Source organism: Arvicola amphibius, chromosome 5 (assembly GCF_903992535.2).
Source record: "Arvicola amphibius chromosome 5, mArvAmp1.2, whole genome shotgun sequence".
In the NCBI taxonomy this organism is placed as follows: domain Eukaryota; kingdom Metazoa; phylum Chordata; class Mammalia; order Rodentia; family Cricetidae; genus Arvicola; species Arvicola amphibius.
The window spans coordinates 153346836-153368661 of record NC_052051.1 but is presented as its reverse complement, the minus strand read 5'-3'; the positions used below and the strand labels follow the sequence as shown (position 1 = coordinate 153368661).

General features: G+C 39.6%; 1 protein-coding gene across 4 annotated transcripts in view; it reads left to right on the top strand.

Moving 5' to 3' along the window:
• The window catches only part of Atp9b (ATPase phospholipid transporting 9B (putative)), a 187610-nt gene that overhangs the window by 48706 nt on the left and 117078 nt on the right, over nucleotides 1-21826 (top strand). For all 4 annotated transcript variants that reach the window (XM_038330411.2, XM_038330414.1, XM_038330413.1 and 1 more), the window contains exons 7-9: nucleotides 3140-3234; nucleotides 10929-11009; nucleotides 17677-17752. In XM_038330411.2, coding sequence (XP_038186339.1) covers nucleotides 3140-3234; nucleotides 10929-11009; nucleotides 17677-17752 — 252 coding nt within the window. The remainder of the gene's footprint in view (nucleotides 1-3139; nucleotides 3235-10928; nucleotides 11010-17676; nucleotides 17753-21826) is intronic.

The following is a 21826-nucleotide window of genomic DNA, read 5'->3' as shown; positions in this document are numbered from 1 at the left end:
CCCCACCCCCAAGTTCCCATTTTTTGTCCGGCAATCTTGTCTACTTCCAATATCCAGGAGGAAAACTATATGTTTTTCTTTGGATTCACCTTCTTATATATCTTCTCTAGGATTTTTTTTTTTCGAATTATAGGCTCGATGTCCTTTATTTATGGCTAGAAACCAATTATGAGTGAGTACATCCCATGTTCATCTTTTTGGGCCTGGGTTACCTCACTCAGGATGGTGTTTTCTATTTCCATCCATTTGCATGCAAAATTCAAGATGTCATTGTTTTTTACCGCCGAGTAGTACTCTAATATGTATATATTCCACACTTTCTTCATCCATTCTTCCACTGAAGGGCATCTAGGTTGTTTCCAGGTTCTGGCTATTACAAATAATGCTGCTATAAACATAGTTGAACAAATGCTTTTGAAATATGATTGGGCATCTCTTGGGTAAATTCCCAACAGTGGGATTGCTGGGTCCCTGGGGTAGGTTGATCCCGAATTTCCTGAGAAACCTCCACACTGCATTCCAAAGCGGTTGCACAAGTTTGCATTCCCACCAGCAATGGATGAGTGTACCCCTTACTCTACATCCTCTCCAGCAAAGGCTATTATTGGTGTTTTTGATTTTAGCCAATCTGACAGGTGTAAGATGGTATCTCAATGTTGTTTTGATTTGCATTTCCCTGATTGCTAAGGAGGTTGAGCATGCCCTTAAGTGTCTTTTGGCCATTTGAACTTCTTCTGTTGAGAATTCTCTGTTCAGTTCAGTGCCCCATTTTTTAATTGGGTTAATTAGCATTTTAAAGTCTAGTCTCTTGAGTTCCTTATATATTTTGGAGATCAGACCTTTGTCTGTTGCGGGGTTGGTGAGGATCTTTTCCCAGTCAGTAGGCTGCCTTTGTGTCTTAGTGACAGTGTCCTTTGCTTTACAGAAGCTGCTTAGAGGAGGAGGGGAGGAGATGGAAATTTTTGATAAAAAAAAAAAAATGAGGAAAAAAAACTCAAAAAAAAAACACAAAACAAAATTGACCATTTCCTTTACATTTTCCAGTTTTGTGTAGTACAGGTTTTTGAAGTATGACCTGATGATTCTCTGGATTTCCTCAGTGTCTGATGTTATGTCCCCTTTCTCATTTCTGATTTTGTTAATTTGGATAGTCTCTTTTTATTTTGGGTACTTTAGATAAGGGTTTGTCTATACTGTTGATATTCTACAAAAAAGCAACTCTTTGTCCCAGTGACTCTTTGTATTGTTTCTTTGTTTCTATTTTATTGATTTCAGTCCTCAATTTGGTTATTCCCTGCCATCTCCTCCTCCTGTGTGAGTTTGCTGTTTTTATTCTACCGCTTTCTAGTGTGCTGTTAAGACGCTAGTGCGAGATTTTTTTCAGGTTCTTTATGTAGGCACTTATTGCTAAGAATTTTCCTGTTAGTACTACTTTCAAAGTATCTCAAAGAATTGGGTATGTTGTGCATTCATTTTCAATAAATTCTAGGAAGTCTTCCTTTATTTCTATTGAAAAAAAGAATTGCTTTATTACAAGCTTATTGTAATTTGTTCTTTAATTTTTGTAAAGCATGCATGATTTCCAAATGAACATTGTAAGGTATGATCAGGAAGGTTCTAGTTTCTATTCTATTCCTTCCTCTGTTCCTTTCTTCCCTATATAGGTATATTTCACATATCTGTGTTTGTACATGTGTGTAACAATGCCTTTATATAGATATACGTACAGGTATGCTTGTACATAAAGCACAGAAACACATGCATGATATATAACAAATATCTATGGATGCACAAGACTGCATTGCATGTATCCAAAAGATACGTGCCCACAGAAAGAGGCACAAGAAGATGCAGGTATGCATACTTGTAGTTATATAACAGCACATGGAGATATGAGCAGAAAACTAATATGCACTATCCCCTTTTGTTCTCTCCCTTCTTTTACCTCCTCCCTGCTTCATGTCGGTGTTTATCAACTTCCTTTTCAAGCAAACAGTTACTACTGCAAGACTACCCCACTTTAAAAATGTCGATTGCACATCCATTACCTCTCTTGTTCTTAAACAATGTTTCAATTCACCCTCCCCCTGGACTGGGTGTCCTATAGCCCAAACTGTCCTCAAACTCTCTATGTAGCTGAGAACATCCTTGAATTCCTCTTGATTCTACGTTCCAAGTGCTGACATTGCAAGTGTGTGCCCTCATGCCTCAAACAAGTCAGTCTCTCTCTCTCTCTCTCTCTCTCTCTCTCTCTCTCTCTCTCTCTCTCTCGGCATGTGTGTATACCATATTTTTTCCACTTAACAATGTGTCCTATGGATCTTGTTCTCTTTTAATTGCTGCCTCAGCTGTTGTAGTCGGCTGGTTCTCTAATCCCTGTGCCAATCTATCGTTATTGTAAACACTGTTGCAGTGAATGATCTGTGTGTATCGTTTAGTGCATTTGTGTTTGCTTTTATCTCTAGATCAATTCTGAGAACAGGGATGGTGAATATGGTCTGTGGGTAATTAGATTCTTGTGATTCAAATTTTTCCCCTTCTGAAATTCAATAGGTTTCTTATTATGTATTAGTACTTACCTGGGTATTAGCATTTTAGTGGTGCTTATATTTACTGAATGTTATGTTGGTCAATTAACATTTTATTACCAAGGTAATGTCAGACTCAGATATTTTTGTATGTATCTTATTATGTTGTCATCATCAAAACTTAGATTAAAAGTAAATGATCAGGATAGCTTTCTAAAACAAAATAGTTGATATCAACCCTTAACAGGCACAGGCAGGGTTGTAGCTCAATGGTAGGGAACTTGTCTATCATGCTTAAGCATGGGTTTGAGCCATAACACCATGCAGAACACAGACAGATACTGTCACTACCACCTCCAACAAAAGCAAGGGTACCAAACAGGGCATAAGTAATTAAAAATTAGATTGATGGCTGTCTTTTCACAGATTTGTTCTTTGAACCAAATGATATCATCTGAAATGAGGGCTTTTAAAGCTGCTTCTTCTTTGGGCTCATTTAGATGAATTATTTTCTTGTTCCCACTATATTGACATCTGCTTGAAAACGTAACTCAGTAGAACTCTTTTCCAGTACAGTTCCAGATGGTGACATGTTCTTCTCTGCCTCCAAGGTTCATGCTTTATCCGCACGGACCAGCTAGATGGTGAGACCGACTGGAAGCTGAAGGTGGCGGTGAGCTGCACACAACGGCTACCAGCCCTAGGGGTGAGCGCCACTGGGCTCTGTCTCTCTCTCTCTCTCTCTCTCTCTCTCTCTCTCTCTGTCTGTCTCTGTCTCTCTCGGTCTGTTTCCTCTCTTTCTCTCTTTCTTGCTCTCTTTCTTTTGAAGTGATTTCTAGGTGGTAAGGGAAGTTTCTGTGTCATTTTCTTTTTCCTCAAGGTCATTAAAGATGATGTGGTTTCCAGGGTGATAGACTGTTTCAGATGGTTTTGGATGTCCTGTTTATTTGATACTTAGACTATATGTGTTTTTATTTGTTGTAAGCTTCTTAGTTAGATAATCTGTTTGACCTTGAAGTGCCAGGCAGGTGAGTCTGTTTCTGAGAACTGCTGCTCACTGAATAGCAGGGTAAGGTATTCTGGGAGAAGAGAACAGACTTTGACTTAGCCTTGACTTTGTGCCAAGTCTTTTGCCTGCAGCTTTTCCTTCTGAGGACAGGAGAACTGATCTTGAGGAAGTGAGTGCTGCTGTCTTTTATGCTGAGGGAAGAAGGATATCCTTTCAGATGATTGTGACATGAGGTCTAATTAGTCTAAATAATAAAAACTCGGAGTCAGCTATCAAGGGGTGAAAGCTGAAGGATCAGAGAAGCAGAGTGACCAGCCACTAGAGTTCTTACCTCTACCAGTGCGTAGACTAAACGGGTGAGCAATCCTGTCCTCAGACTGCTGCCTCAGACTGCACTGAGCTCTTGTCTCCTCCTGCCTTATATTCCTTCCTCTGCCCAGCCATATCATTTCCTTTCTCTACCTGCCTAGTGCTGGGATTAAAGGCGTGTGATCCCAAGTGCTAGGATCACCTTTGGATGAGCTTTGTTTCTCTTTTAGATTGGATCAATTTCATGTAGCCCAGGATGGCTTTAAACCAACAGAGATCTGTCAGCCTCTGTCTCCCAAGTCCTGGGATTAAAGGTGTGTGACACCACTGCCTGGTTTCTAGTGGTTTGGCTTTGCATTCTGATCTTCAGGCAAGCTTTATTTGTTAAAATAAAATATCACTACGGACCACAGCTTAGTTGGTCCTCTCCTCACACACATACTCAGGGAAGCTGCAAGAAGAGCTTAGAGAAAGTATAAATCTTTGTAAGCAGCTCTCCTAGATGTCTGAATCTCTCCTGCTAGTATACCTGTTCTTCTTCCCCTCCCTCCTGTGAATATGAGGAGACCTGCGGTTTTCCTAGTCTAGTCTGCCTAGGTTGGTATGTGAGGGAGCACAGTGAAGAAACTGTTGGCATGAGCGCTCGCTCTGGGTGTGGCCAAGATTTTTATTGTAGATAAGAGAGACGTCTGGAAGAGTCCAGAGCAGAGAGAGAAGGAGGTTGACCATGGCTAGCAGATGGGGCATGGCCAGGGCTAGAGAAGCGGGAGCAGGGGAGAAGAGAGGCCATAATAGATGGCGAGACAGCGAGAGTGTGGTGGGATCAGAGGGAAGAGTGGGACTAGCTAGGCTGTAAGAGGGTGAGCAGCTGGGGAAGGGAACCTGCCAGCTGCAGGGAGTTTAGGGTAGGGAGGAGGTGAAGAGGGAGAGGCTGCTAACTTGGACTTTGATGCCAGAGGTACTTGTGATACTGAGGGAGCCTGGAGGTCAGCATGGGCTTTGATATGCAGCCCAGCTAGCCATATGTCCCTTCTGCCTGAGGTAAGGGAAATGACTCTTTTTTTGCAGACAGAAAGTGGTTTTACAATTTCCTGAAGAATACTGACTTTTAGCTAACCTCCAAAATCTTTCTGTAGTCCAGTTTCAGCTCGCTTCTGAACAGTGGGATAACCTGAGGCCTAACAGTAACAAAAAGGAATTCCATTTTTTTCAGAGGCATTTCTATATCTTTGGAGATAATCTTGTGTTTTTTTCTCTTTTATTAATATATAAATACATAATGTTTGCTTTTATACTGACTTTGTTTTTGTGCCTACCACAAAATGGGATAAATCCCATTTCTCCCATTGGGTATATTTTTCATGTATTGTAGCATTTGACTTTCGTATATTTGCTGAGAGAGAGAGAGAAAGAGAGAGAGAGAGACAGAGAGAGAGAGAGAGAGAGAGAGAGAGGAGGGAGGGAGGGAGGGAGGGAGAGAGAGAGAGAGAGAGGAGAAAGAGTATGTGTACATATATAGTCATTGTCTGTGAATTTTTTTTCTTCAGGGTCTCTTATCTATATTCTTGGTTCAAAATCTTGCAACTCATCTTAGTCTTATCAGGGCTATATTTACATATTTTTAGAGTGGGTTCCTTTGTGCTGTAATGCTGGTTTAATTCCACTGTTAGGGCAAACTCCTTCTAGGATCTACCAAACTCTTTGGTCTCTCTCTCTCTCTCTCTCTCTCTCTCTCTCTCTCTCTCTCTCTCTCTCTCTCTCTCTCTCTCTCTCTCTCTCTCAAAACATGATGTCTTCGAGCTCTCAGTCTGGAGGTTTACACAGTGCCTGGCCAGATGTACTTAGTGATACTGTAGGCTGCAGACTTGGTCTCTAGGTCAGAGTCTTCCTCCCCTGCTTGGCATCTTCTCTTGTCTGTGAATCGGTGCTCCCTGACAAAGGGCACACAGTGTATGTCTGTCTTCTCGGGTCATTGTGTCCCTGTCTGAATATGGCTGCTTCTTGATTTAATCACTCTTTACAGTTGTTTTTGCCAAGAAAGTGGGTCTCAGTGAATCAACACCACGTAGAGAAGTTCATTAATTTTGCATGAGAAGTAGGTGGACCAAACAAGACGTATGTTACTGCTGACTATTTCTGAATGAAGGCTTGATTTGTCAGAGTGGTTCCCCCACAAGATTGGCTTTGTCCTGGTCAGGTAGCCTCTCTGTCCTCACTTCTGCATCAGATGCTGCGCCGACTTCTTTCTTAGGGCCCATTCCTTCAGAAAAAGAGATCAGGCTAAATTTGTCCCAACTTTAATATTAATATGCCCATTGAAAATGCCCCAAGTGATAAAATGGGAGAAGCTCCCTCACAGTTTACCCTCAGCACTGGCTGCCATTGACATACCACATAATCCTCCTGGACAGTCACATCTAGGAGAGTATGCCATAGATACTGTTTGCCAAAAGGACGTTTAAGAGTGTGTCCTGGTCATTTTTAATGTAAGTTTCCACAAGCGTTTCTGCAGTTTCATAGTCTGTTTTTGAGCTGGAGTTCACTGTGTGGCATAGGCTGGCCTTAAACTTGAGACTCCCACCCTTGCTCCCCAAGCACTAGGATTATGGACATGGACCACCATACCTGACACATTTTATGTTTACATAGATTTTCATAAGAAAATTTAGTTAGGCCTGTAATGCCAGCCATTTGGAGACTGAGGAAACAGCATCGCAAATTCAGGAACCACCTCAGCTACAGAGTGAGAACAAAGCCAGCTAGAATACTTAATATGAAATCTGTCTCACAATAAAGAGTAAAAGAGGCCTGGGAATATGGCTCAGTGTTAGACTACTTCAAGTTCCTACTTAGCACCCTAGGTGCCTGGTCTTTGTCAGTTCCCAGTACTCCCAATGAAAATGTTTGTTCATATGTATAGTTTATTGTATGGCCTACCAGTATCTTCCAAGTATATTTAAGTGAATACTGCTCTTAATTTTAAACTTAGACTATTTGCACTATTATAGTTTACGTGATTTTGAAGTCATTTATTCTAAACTAAACATTTATTTCATACTAAACAGGTTATCTGTCTAGTGTCTGTACAAAAAAAACATAGCTCTCACCTCAAAGGTAATAAGAGATAATATTTTTTTCCTGGAACAGAAATTAAGTGACTATGGCCTAGAAACTCAGATTCAGACTACCTAAATTCTATGTTCTAACAGTTGCACGAATTTTTAGAAGCTTTTCCATTAGTGTGTGTGTGTGTGTGTGTGTGTGTGTGTGTGTGTGTGTGTGTGTGTGGTGGACTTGTGTTTGCTACAGTGCACATGTGGAGGTCAGGACAGTCTGGGAGTGGTTCTCTCCTTCCACCACGCAGGTTCTAGGGATCACACTGTGGTCATTAAGAAAGCCCTTTTCCCACTCAGGCACCTTACTGACCCTCATGAAGGCGTTTCTTTTTCTTTTTTTCTTTTCTTATTCTTATTTTTATTCTTTGGTCATAATTAGCATCTGATCTGGTGTAAACTCATGGTCCATTTGTGTATTTCCAAATGCACTAATTTACCAGTGATCATAAGATGTTAACAGGTCAGGGTTAGGCAGGCAGTGAATGGGTACAAGGGGGGTTAAAGTTAACTCAAGATAACCTGAAACATTACTTGAGAAACTCATACATGTTCTAATCAGTCAGTCTTATCAGCATTAATTTCAGGTGAGTTTCTGAGCGAGAAATCAAAATCAAATGACCAAACCCTGTTAACCACCTGCACCGGTACTATTCCATGAACAAATTATCTCTTTTACAACCTTAAAATTACCCTCAATTGGTTATGCGATCTCTAGTCCTCTTTCACAAGCAGGTGTGCCTGTTCTTTAGGCCTTGGCTACAAATGAGATATTTTGATCTCTGTTTTTACTGCTGTCTTCATAATGTTTGTTGCTGTATAAATGTGTTAGGTTTTGTTTGGGTCAACACTTGCATGTTTTCCCGAACATTGACTGGTTTCCTTTTGGGCCCTAATGCTGCTTTACTGACAGCTCTGATTTGTCATTTTAATCATTCAAGTGCCTGTCAGTAGGTGGAGTCAAAGGGGTCATTAGCATTGAAAGTGCTGCTGTTGCTGAAATGTTCAGAGGAAAAAGCTCATCACACAGCTGGGTGCTATAGAGTACAGGCCGAAAAGCTCCTTCCCACTGCCCACTTTAGCCAGGGCAGTCCTTCCTTTCCTGTTTTCCTTAGGCCTTTTCCATTCTTGCTCTCCTTTTCAATGTTTTACATTTTTGTTTTATTTCTTATGTTGCAAAATAAAGTTGTACTATTATCTTAAATGTAGGACAACTGTCTTCTTATTTTCTTTCATACTTTGTTAAAATGAATAATTTGGACAAGTAAGATGGCTAGCAAGGGTGTTTGTCATCAAGTTTGCTGACCTGAGGTCAATCCCCTGTAGTCCACATGGTGGAAAGAGAGAATTGACTCCCTCCTAGAAGTTCTCTGACCTCTACACTTGTTCTGTGTCCTGTGTATCCTGGTATACACACAATAAAGAGATGTAAAAATGAAAACATAAAAGCAAATAAAATTTCCTTGGGAAGGTACTTAAAATCCTGTGTTGGGGTGAGAGTTACTCCCTCTTGGTTACACATGATCCCTTGTGTACTGGTTTGCCAATATGCCTGGAGGAAACTAAAAAGGATGTTTTGAAACTATTTGAAGTGGGTGACAACTCCACTTTCTGTTTTCCCCTTGAACAGCCTTCAAAAATGGCCCCAGCAGTAGGCAGCTGGCCAGTATCCACACTACTTGATAACTGTGTGATAGATTTGGCTTTAAGAGTAACAGAAAAGGAAGTGCAGAATAAAGCCTTGTCAGAAAGAATTTGAAAGAAAACTGAAACTTAACTAAACAAGAATATGCTGTTTGTGATTCAACTCCAGCAGACTTGGAAGAACAAGCAGTTGAGGAGGGTTGGAATGGCGCTGGAGGACAGCAGAGGAGAGCAGGAGAGGAGGGGCATTGTCATACTGAGGGCTCACAACCTGCACTCCAAGTCAGGTCCAGCCACTTGTCATTTATAAATCAATTAGAAGAGCCAGGTTAAAAATGGAAAACAGAAATGGGAGATTTATTCAATGTAGCCACATTGGGCAGAAGAATGGGGTACCCAGGAAACCCCTCAAGTGCATATTTGAGCTCTGAAGTGAGATCAAAGTTTAGAGGACCAATGACACACATATCTAAGCAGTTCTGGTGAAGGTATGGTCCAGCGTACCACTGTTGATCACTGATCGGGTTTTGGTGGGTCCCACCCTGTAAGGTGGTCTGACAAGATGTAAAACCATTCGAAGACTCTTTCTAGGAGACAAGTACCCCATCTGGCTGACACCCTTTCCTTCTCCCAGCATGAGATTCTGGGGAAAACCCCATTTCTTTGGTGTCTGTTGTTTCTAGATACTAAGACACAATTATCTCTTTCAAATGGCTTCTTTTCCACCAGACCCTGCAGGGGGTGAAGGAGGGTAGAGGTGGAAATGGAGCTAAAGAAATGTAGAGGAGAATACAGGTGTGTGTGTGGGGGGGTGTGGAGTTGAAGATAGATTGGAGGATGGATGTGGAGGTGCAGGAGATATAAGTAGAGGAGAATGGAGATGGGAGGTGGACGAGGAGGGTGGGAGTACAGTGGGTACTTGAAGGTCATGGGAGTGTTGTGTACCTTGATTGTGATGCTGAAAATAGGTGTATGTGTTTATCAAATTTAATTTTGTATTTTAATTATGTATAGAATATAATATAAATTATGTGCTATTAAATAATAAAAAATTCAGTATATTATTTTCTGTCTGTAACTTTGAATGACTTCTATTTTATCACCATAGGAAGTCATGTTTTATTCAATATTTGGAGGATCTTCTCTTCATTTTTATTAATGGAAAATATATATGTTAATTTATATTTAAAATATTTTATTTAATACAGTATTTAAAGACGTATATATTTCACATAGTGCTACTTTCAAATTTTATGCCTGATATGGTTTGATAGGAAGTATGAGTAACTATTGTGAAATAATTATATAATTAATTAAGACATTTTAGTATTTTATTTGGTGGTTAACTAACAAGAATATTTCTTAGAAAAGAACTGACCTTCCTATCCACAGATTATCATAAATCTGGACTCACTGTTCTTCTTCATAGAAAAGAAAGCTCTGATCTCACTGTAGCCAGGCCATTCAGTTTGTGGTCATTTTAGAGCTTACAGTGCCATAGCTATTACTTGTTTTACCTCCTGTGTCTGTGAGTGATGGATTTGGAGATACTTTGTATCACACCAGCAGTAATGTCCTCCTAGCTCCTAACAGTGTGGTGCAGGGTAGGTGAACCTGCTTGTGCTAGGGCCCCACCTCCCCAATGTGGTCAAAGAGTGGACACTGGGGACGTTGTTCCCGTGACCAAGGCTGCCCTGCTGCTCTCTGGTCTCAGATGTGGTTTCCACTTGCCGCTACCGAGTTGGCAGAGCACTTTCCAGGCACTGTATACATTTGGGAAATATGCTTCTGGCTTTTGTGATCAAGCAAATTTATTAACAACCATGAGGCCCAAGCAATTTTCAATAAATCATGACTTGCTGATTTATTTCAAAAGATCCATATAGCAGTAAACAATACCATTTACATTTAATTAGTTTTATTGAACAAGAGGCAATTTTATTTGTAATGAAACACATGTTATGATTAAGGATGTATTTTAATGACCTTTAAGTAATGCGAACAAATGTTGCCCTTGACCTAATAGCGGAGGCTTTCCTACATTATTGAAAACTTCAGAATGATTTTTAAATTATCATGAAACGCTTCGAATGACACTCTCATTATTGTGCCATTATTCAGTCATTTGATGTCTAATATACTAAATGAAACGCATGCTTGTAAATGTTCATGTGTGCCTGGAAATGAGGGTTGTTGCTAGCTTGTTCATTATGTCCCTGTATCAAAAGGTGCTGTGTGGTATGGAAGTTTCATGTGTTGAAAATTTCTACGACCATGTTTGCTCAATTATAAGATTTATGTTCATTTTTATTTTCTGTATTCCAGGACCTTTTTTCTATCAGTGCCTATGTTTATGCTCAGAAGCCACAATTGGATATTCATAGTTTTGAAGGAACATTTACCAGGGTAAGTTAAGTATTTGGCTACTATAAAGATTTTCAACATTTGTGTAAGCTAATGGCAGCGCACCTTTGTTTAGAGAGAATAATTCAGTCTAGCATAGATTAACACAAAAGCTCTAAGCATGAAACAGAAGCTGTGAAATGTGTAAGTTCTTAGAGGGGTGTCCTTTGCGCCATCTCCTTCTGAAGTACATTCGGTGCAGGCTTCCTTGTTTTTAGTACATGTCCAGCCTATAAGATCCGGTTCCCACAGGATCAGAGTCAGAAAAATAGTACAGTGTAGCTAATTCAGTCTTGACTTCAGATAATAGTTGATGACCAATGTGCCCAGCACTTCTAGCTTCTTATTTCCCTGGAGGAAAAATATGTGTTTACATGAACGTACATGCATTTATACAGTCCTTTACTTCTGTGATGCTTGTTATTATGGAGACTTGCTAAAGCTTGAAGCCCCATTTCTCTCATGACTGTTGGAAATAGAACAACTGAATACTTGCTTTAACAGCTTATAATGATTAACATATTTCTTAATAAGGGTCTTTAGTATAAGACTTTTTATATTGGAACATGGACATGTTACTCATCATACACGATTTAGCTCGTGATCATTATCACTTGCAAAACTATTTGCAGATGCTAACTGATTGACAGTTAATATACAAGTTGTGGGGATGCTAGTTCAGGACATCTGCGAGGCACTCAGAGTCCACGGGGGAGATGGAGACCATTTTGTAGCTGCTTATTTACATGTGTGCTGTATAACTACAAGCCAGAATGCACATGGAAGCATGTACACATGATGCTCTGTGGTATTTCTGTGCAAAAATTTTAACATATAAACATGTGTCTGTCAATATAAAAATTAATTCAACCTTTATTATGAATATTTTTTTCCGAGATAGGATTTCTCTGTAGCTTTGGAGTCTGTCCTGGAACTCCTTCTGTAGAGCAGACTGGTTTTGAACTCATAGACATCCAATGTCTCTGCCTCTTGAGGGCTGGGATTAAAGGCGTGTGTGCCACCACAGTCTGGCTAAAAATCTTAAATGTTATTGACATTCTGCTTTTTCTTTACTTTTTAAATGTTGGCAATATTTGCTAGACAGATCTTTGCAGACCTCAAGGTTAAAGAGTCAGAGCAGGCTGTCCAGAGCCTGGAGGGCACGTGCGCTGTTGTTGAGTGGGGATGTTAGACTGGAAACCTAATCAGTTATGTGAAGGGGCGTGGTCGATCGGCAATTATGATTAACCAGACTAGCTTCAATATATAATATTCAGCTTTAATAAAGGAAAGAAAAGGGAACTTACAAAAGCCAAGGTTCCAGCGAGGAGCGCAGGAAATAGAGTAAAAACAAACAAACAAAATCTTTTAAAAGTATTTAGAGCCCCAGAGGGGTCACACCCCTCAGACAAGGGATTGGTCAGCTCCCCCATCAGTCCTGCTGGAGGAAGCTGCACAAGAACCTTCAGCTTAGGGGAATGTGGCAGAGTTGGTGAGTTGAAGAGAGGCTGCTTTAGACTTCCTGGCACCTCAGGATGGCTATGGCCACCCAACTCTTATGTTCTGACAGACCTCCGACAACACCTGCCAAAAGTGAGAGTAGATCAAGTCCACTCCTTTTTATTCATGGATAAACTTAGGTTTGATAATTTCTCAATTTTCTCTCCGAAAATGGGGTAAAATCCAAAATAGCAGGCTAGTTTCAGTGTTGGGGGAAGTAAAAGGTCACCCTTGGACACTGATGTTAGATAGATTTTGCTCTCTGAAGAGTAGGTAGGATCACATGTCTTCTGTATGGATTTGGTTAGGGTAGCCCTCCAATCCCCAAGGGACTTTTGGAAAATATCATGGATGACTGTTTGAGAAACTTGTGAGGCAAAAGTGACCTCCTTAAAGGTTTGTGTATCTGGGAAGCATAGTGAGGAAGGGAGACAACACTGGAGCACACAGGAGAGTCAGCCCACACCAATACCACACAGTGATTGTGGCTCATAGATGATGAGTTAAGGAGATACCTTGTGTAAACTGAGAGCGGATCCCAGTTCCCATCATGAGAATAGAATCCTCTCTGTGTATCTGGTTCAAGAAAACAACACTTTGTTATGAACAGAAAGTACCTATGTACTGCATATAAAAGAATAAATGGGAAGATGGGGGAAGCAAAACTTTTGATTTAATAGAAATCCTCCAAAAAGAAACAAAGAAAAACTCCAAGGCAGAGGAACATTTGAACAGCTCTTGCTCCTGTCACTCAGTGGCTTGTATGTCTCTTCTGTGCTAGGAGCTGCTTGAGGAAAACCCAGCAAGGGTCCTCAGACTTTCTTGGCAGTTATAGTACAAGGTACCTGGTCATGTCAAAAAGGACCTCTTATACTAAATGTATTCAATAGGGTACAATTCAGGCCCTGGTATATATTTTATAGATGAAGTCCTATATATTTATTTATAACTGCAGTATAGATTTAGAAATAAATAAAAATTAGACTACCATGATAATTTCAGGCATTTGGAACCTAAATTTAGAGACTTCTTAATAACTTGTGTACAAATATAAATGATATATATGCCAATTCCATGGATAGCTCCCTGCCTGTTACAGAGGCCACTGCTGAGGGACCAGCCTAGAATTAGAATATTTGATATTGTTCCCTCAAAGTGCATTTTTTTCAAACTACATAATCCTAAGGAAGAAGAAACCAAACATGAAAGTGGTTTTGAAATTCCTTTTTTGTCATCCCAATCTTTATTATTTATGCATGAGATTGGTAAAGAACTTTAGAATGATTTTTATGATATGTATTTGATATACTTAATACTTACAGACTGTCACTCACATGACAGAAATGAAGGAAAACCATGGAAAGATAACATGTTATAGAAATGAGAAAGCAATTTACATTTCTAAAATTAAATTGTATAGGATTTATTTCCACTTCAGATAGTTGTAAAGTCTGTTACCTGCTTTAATTCCTGTCTGTCTCTGAGAATTTGACATAAAGGGAAAATACTAAGCCAAATGGTAAAAGTGTGTGAATAATCTCTAACACTTTTTATTAAGGAAACCTGGGAAAGAGGTTTTTGTTCTGTTGTTAATTTGGTTTTATTGAGACAGATTCTTGTTGTAACCCTTCCTGGCTGTATATTTTTGCTATCTAGACCAGGCCCTACTTCCAGTTTTGGAAATTTGTTACCTGTGCTTTCTGATGGCTAAACCTCAGTCCACCACTGTGCCTTTAGAAGGCGCTCTAAAGGAATTTGTGCATTTGTGCTCACCGGGTAAATAATGGGCATGCTAAAGGGAAGGTTGTCCATACCCCTCCCTGGTGTGTCCGCTTCTCTTGGGGCACAATGCTTCACCTACTCATGGCATTCTGTAGGATAGCTTAGCTTAGTGGTTGGCATGGCCTTGTGTGCTGCCAAGGTTGTGGGCTCATGGTGCCTGTAGAATGTAGAGAGTTCTTTATTTTTCAGTTATTAATGTATTGGATAAGTTTATGTTACTTTTCCATGTGTGGAGGGCAAACGTTAACCCTATAGTTGTTTAGGTTATGATCCTTAGGTGACAATGATATAAATTGTTAGGGTCTAATAGAAATGTGTAGTTAGGTAGTAATTTTATAAAATGATAAGTGTGCAGATCAGAAAGTATCTGCATTCCATTGGACCAATATAGCATTGAAGGCTATACCATATTGGCTGTATTTAGTAAATAAAGCAAAGAGCATCTGGATCTATCTTTCCAACAGTATTTATCACAACCATACTCTCTAAGTGATTCAGAAGGTGTCATTTCATTTCAGCCACAATGTCAAATAAAAAGCAGTGTGGTCCATCGAGATGACCTGTGTTTTCTAAAAGTTGATTCTTTTGTTCTACTAAACATCAAATAAAGTAAACCTAATTTTTCTTAGAGTTATCTGCTTATCTTGAAGAGTGATTTCAATTCTGAATTGGGGGAAAAAAGCAGTGTATTCTTGGCATTGTCTATGGAAGACAGTGTTGGGAAATATGAAGCAGGTTACTTTAATGTTTAATGTGTCTTTTAAAGACTAGTGATGATGTGGGAGTTCCCATGAAGAACCCCAGTAAACACTTTATACATTTATCAAGTAAATTGATTAAAGTATAAGCATGCTTATAACTCTGTCATTCTTAAATTTTGGCTCTGAAGTTTTGCCCCTGCATACCTGAACATTTATGTTGTGCTGAAATAAGCCACGGCTTCTCCACATAAAAAGGTGTTAGCTGGCCTACAGTTATGGGCCTGTGGTAGAGCAATTGCCTACATGTGTTAGATTCCTGTATTTATGAGTAGTGTCACCAGAGCAAACATGAATTAAGCTTTGTTCTGTGTTTTTGGGAGAGTTCTTTTTAAGCATCAATGCCCCCCTCCACACACAGGAAGATACACATAGTTTTAAAGCATGTCCATATTTTAAACATTTACTGATGTGATAGCCTTCAAATTCCCAAAACCCAAACCCAGGGCCCAACTAGGGTTAGGGTGCTATCTTCTCTGGGTACTGGAGAGGAATGCAGTAATCACAACAGTTCTAAGACACAAGCCTGAGCAGTTGCAGGAAGGCAGTAGGTTTCATAATTACTGATTTTGCTGTCAAGTGCATACCAGGCACCTATAGAACAAGCAAAACCTTTTACTTTGTAAATGTTGGCACTATTGGTAATATTTTTGAAGTAGAAATATGAGTTTAGGTTCTCTGCCTTATCTTTAATCAGACAATTTTGTACCAAATATATTCATTACCTAGCAAGATGGTTGAAAAGGGTACCATTTGAAGATGGCCTGATCAATTAATGGAAAAGGCACACCCATAGGTCAAAACTCTGTCTTCTCCCATATTTCTTTGTTATTTTGGAATGTGTCTTGATAGTAGATTATCAAGTTATAATAAAGATCCTGTGAAAGTTGCTGTTTTAGGGAGAAATTCTAACTGTCGACACAATGTGAGCTGCTTCTGCCCTGTGCAGACATTGGGGCCATTTACTGCAGCATGTCACTGTCAGATTCTGATCTTTTGGGCTCCTGTGATCCTCCAGCAAGGCTCCCACAATCACAGTATGGACAGTAGCTGTTCAATAGGGTAATGTTGTACTGAGGCCGCTTGTTCGTTTCCTGGCTGCTCTGCAGCTCAGATCCAAAATAATCACACAGAAACTATATTATTTAAATCACTGCTTGGCCCATTAGCTCTAGCTTCTTATTGGCTTAATTCTTATGTCTTAATTCATCCCATTTCTATTAATTTGTATATCACCACGACCCTGTGGCTCACCAAGAAAGGTTCTGGCATCTATCTCCAGCCGGGCTACATGGCTTCTCTCTTAGCTATGCCTTCTTCCTCCCAGCATTCAGTTTAGTTTTTCTCACCTAGCTAAGTTCTGCCCGGCTATAGTTCCAAAGCAGTTTCTTTAATCATTAATGGTATTTACAGCATACAGAGGGGAATGCCACATCACCTCCCTTTTTCTGTTTAAATAAAAAGGAAGGTTTTAACTTTAATATAGTAAAAATTACATAAAACAGTTATCAAGCAAGAATTGTAGTTACAATATTTATATCTATTTTATCTTCTGTCATAACTAAGGAAAACTATAATTATCAATTAAACTCCATTTGCTACTCTTACATCTTAATTTAACCCATCTCCATTAATCTGTGCATCACTACGAGGTCATGGCCTACCAGCAAAGTTTCAGTGCATCTGTCTTTGGCAGCGTCTCCATGGCTTCTCTCTGACTCCACCTGCTTTCTCCCAGCATTCAGCCTCGTTTTCCCCCGCCTAGCTAAGTTCCGCCCTACTATAAGTTCAAAGCAGTTTTTTAATTCATTAATAGTATTCACAGCGTTCAGAGGAGTAACCCACAGCAGGGTGACATTCTCAGCTTTATATTTTATCTCTGAACATCAGCATGAAACATGTACATATAAAACTAAACTGAATGTCTTACTACATATTGTGAACATCAGCATGAAACTTGTAAATGTAAAACTAGACTGTATGTGCTGCTACATATCATCATAGTATTGCTATTTGGGTACATTTGGTATTCACATGTATATTAGCAACAAACAGCTTGTATTTAAGTTCTGCTTAATGAAAAATATCTTACATTGTATTTGAAAAGGGGGCTTTGAGAGGCGACTTCTTCTTTCTGTGTGTGTTATTACTAATAGTCACAGAAGCATTTTTTGCTCTTCATGAACATATTTATCTTTTAAAGAATAGCCCTTGTCTTTGACAGAAATTAGGAGAAGAAATTCTACCATACTTATGAAATTGTTTATTCATGATTATGTCTGTGCTAATATTAATTTTTAAACTTTCCAGGAAAAGTGAATCTCAGATTAGGAGTGTTGCGTGTACCATGCATTTTAAAAAATATTTTATCCTATTCTCTACAAATAATCAGCATACCATAAGTGCACCTATGAAAATTTAAAATTATTTATTATAAATGTAAGCACGGAAGTATTTATGCATAGATCAATAAAACTGTAATTTCAGGTTTTTATATTCCCCTTGAAACTTATATTTGTAGTTAGTTGGGTATAGAAGATGGGTATGCTTCTTTTCTAACACTGCGGATACCTGAAATGTGAATAGCATTGCTAATTTTCCAGTTTTGTTTTGTTTTTCTCCCTGAACAGGAAGACAGTGACCCTCCCATTCATGAAAGTCTCAGTATAGAGAACACATTGTGGGCAAGCACCATTGTTGCATCAGGTAAGGGGGAATTTGCATCGATCTCACAGACAGGATGTCAGTGTGTCCAGGCATTCTAAAACAGCTTTCCCGAACTTTCCTGTGGGGTTTAAGGCCCGGAGGCTGAGAAACCAGGAGATGAGTTGGGAGTCTGTGTGTGGAGAGGCCTGGGTTACTATTCCCTCATGGCAGAACAAGGCCAGAAGCATGAGTGTGGTCTATCCATTTCTCTATGTTGGACATGTTTTACTTAATGCTTACCAGTGTGCTTTGATGAGGGCTGTCACAGGAGGGCTGGGAGACTATTAATAACTTTTGATGGTTCTTACTCACTTTTTGTCCAGTTGACAAAACCTAGAAGAAACCGATTGGGTAAGGTAGGATAGTGAAGGGTTAGATGAAGTCATACACATCAGAAGAGATAGGACTAGCCAGGGCTTTGGAAGCAGGGAAGGTCAGATTGTTGTTTGGGCGACATTGGAAGACTGTGGAATACTGGTGGTTAAAGAGGAGGTTACTTAAGTTGACAGTTTTGCATATAATTTTCTGTGGATATGTTGGAAATGCAAAGTTTTACCACCTGGTCAGAAGTAGTTAATTGACCTTAAGTAAGGTACCAGGCATGGAGCTTGGTGGCGAGAGCACAGGGGAAAGAATACTAGAGAAGATAGGAGCCTAGGGACACTAAAGGGTACTTAACAGTTTTGAATAAGATATCAGTTCTTCTTCCATAGTGCTGGAATGATGTGGTAATGGAACCTGTCAATAGACAGCTTTGGTGGGTAGGAAAGGCATTAAGAAAACAGTCCAGTTAATTTTAGCTATACTAAATACCACAGAAAGTACCATGTCTTATGAAAGTATGTGAGCCAAGACTCTTACAAACATGGTCTAAGAAAGACTTCTCTGAAGAAGAGATGTTTAAAATGGATTATCAGGTGTGACCAGTGTGGTGGATGAAAGGACAGCTGTGGGAGTATTTCTGTCAAAAGACAGGTGGGAGAAGGCCTGTGCTTGAAAGGACACAGTGCTCTGAAGAAGGCTGAGGTCCAGTGTGTGTGGCCCCAGGTGTGTGTGTGTGTGTGTAGGGGGCGAGGGGTATCAAACAGGAAGGCAGTTCTGTGATCCTTTCTTTAAATGGGTCCTGTTTACACCACAGCCCTAGAGAACTACAGATATTCACATTTTGGGATAAAATATGAAATTTTTATTATACTATTTCATATTTTACAAACAAACATGGAGGCTAATTTTGAGAATCTTGAAAGTTTACTTTTATGGTTTGATGTTTTGATACCCACATATATTTGTAAAATTGTAGATAGAGAAGCAAAGATATCTCAGAATAGAAATGCCAGGTCCTCAGCTCTGGAGACCACAGGTTCAGGGTCTTTGAAGTCACCTTAGAAAGGGGCTCATAGCATCTTTGGAAGCCTCATCCCCCCCTCCGACTTTTGCAACTCCTGCAGACTGATGATGAGCCCTGTCCCTGTTCAGTGAGGTGACGCCAGTATTGGTTGTGCTCGTTGAGTGAAGGATACAGCAGAATGCCCCCTACCCCAGTGTGTCGGGCCAGAGCTGTACAGCATTCACACCAGACTAGAGTACACGCGTTGTCACTGAGCTCAACATCTGTTTATAAGAGAACATCTGCATTATGGGACATCTAAGCACCTTTGCCCAGAATTTAAAATTTTCTGTCAATAATTACACTTTTTATGGTGTTAAATTGATAGTCATTAAGGGATTAAATACTTTACATTTTGTTCTTTGTTTCTGTTTTAAATATGTATTAGACTGTTGACACCAAATCCCAGTATAATATTGATTTGTGGCCTTTCTTCTCGGAGACAGAAGCAACTTGAGCTTAAGGCTTCTGAGACGTCTTGTAGGAGTTCCTGGACATAGTTTTTCTGTTTTGACTTTCATTTTCAGAATGACCTTGGCATGCAGTAGCTGCTTCTTGAATACTTTTGCAACAGACATTAACATAGGCATCACATCTGTCACCTCTCAGCCCTTTTTATTCACTGCCCCTTGTAGTACTGGGTTTGATGGGGTTGACTCTAGAACATCTTAGAGGATGTTCTAGAGCATTGGTCTCAACCTTCCTACTGCTGTTAAACTTTAACACAGTTCCTCCTATCTTTAAAAACATAGGGCCTTAGGAATGCTGTAATTCTAAGACTACCGGAAATAACCCGAGCATTATCTCTCTGTAAGTGATCACAAGTTTAGAATTCTTTTGACTGAATTTAGGATGGCACCTTTTCAAAATTAGATTATAATTATATCACTTACCCCTTCCCACACTAAACCCTTGCATATATTCCCCTTTCCCTTTCAGATTCATGTCCTCTTTTTAACTGTTGTTGCAAATATACACATACGTGTGTGTGTGTGTATGTGTATTCCTAAGAATAAATACAACTGTTTATTTATAATTATATCTATTCTTGGTCTGACCATTTGGTGTTGGATACCTAATTGGTGTGCTCCTTCCTGAAGCTGACTTATTTCTTCCACTCTCAGCACCCCTTAATTTCCTGTAGTTCTTTGTCTAGGATTTAGGCCTTGTGAACCTTCCCCGTACCATGTCTGTTGCTGTGTTACCCTTGTTCATGTTGGTGAGACTTCATGGAACATTTTTATGCTGTGCTGTCTTTTCTCATGTATATCTCATGGCCTAGCACATAGCAGTCAAGCATTGTTCCACTGCACTGCATCTGTAAGGCCAGAGGAACTCTTAGAATGGAGTTATTTCTGACCTTCTTCTCTGCCATAGAGTGTTAAAAGTTTGGGATTAACAACTCAAGTTACACAAAGCAGTAAGGTGCCAGGTGACCAAAGAGAGACCACTCCATGCTGCCCTGTGCATCCTTGTCACTATTGACTCAGAGAACATTATTCCTTTAGATCAGTGGCTCTCAACCTTTCTAATGCTGTGACCCTTTAATACAGTTCCTCATGTTGTAGTGACCCCCAACCAAAAAACTGTTTTGACATGTAATGCAAATATCTCTTTTCTGATGGTCTTTGGTGTCCCCTGTGGAAGGGTTGTTCGACCCCCATAAAAGGTCAAAACTCACAGGCTGAGAAGCACTGCTTTGAAACTCAGGTCAGGTCCTTACATGGAGTTGCTCTAAACTTAAAAACAAGCCTTCTGAAGCAATGTATGATAATGTGTGTGCACAGATTGGATTGTCCAGGATCTCTGCCTCTATATATGCTACTTATACAATGAAGTAGCATACATGCAGATGGGGCTTCCAAGAGTGGTTGAAGTATTATGGAAAATGCAGAAGCTGAGAATAAATATTTGTAAACATTTATAGGCATTTGGTGTAGTTTACTAGTACTAAAAAAAGAAAAAAATAAAGATGTATTTTCTTTTGCTTGGCTTCTAATTTATTTTCTTGGTAATTCATTTTTATTGTCTAAGTAGCATAGTTATAGCAGCAAATTTTCAGAATAAAGGTTGGCTGTTTTCTTTGTGCAGTTTGATATATTCCTGTTTTAGCCATGCATAGGTTGCTAAGAATTATTATTTGAGTGGAAAAAGACCACAGTCCTGTAGAAAGTCACTCAAATATCAGCCAAGAAAGACTGTGGTTAACGGTGTTTACAGATTAATAATGCTTAAGTGTAGCATGCTTTCTTTTGGGGCCACTAACCAGCCCCCAAATCATGACATGGAGGATTATTATTAATTATGAATACTCAGCCTTATGCTTGTCCCTCTAGCTCTTGTAACTTAAATTATCCTGTTTCTCTTCATCTGCATTTTCCCTCAGGGCCTTTAACTTTTTAACTTTCTGTCCTACTCCATGTCTGTCTGTCTGACAGCTACCTGCCTTGCTGGCCCCTGGTGTCTCTCTTTCTCCCTAGTCCTCTTATCTCCCTGTCTAGCCTAGATTCCTCCTCCTACTTGTTCTATCTGCCTGCCAGTCATGCCTATTTCCTTACTGTTCAGCTATTGGCCATTCAACTTTTTATTAGACCAATCAGGTGCCTTAAGCAGACAAACAGCAAATTTTTACATTGTTAAACAAATGCAACATAAATAAGTATAACACATCTTTACATAGTTAAAGT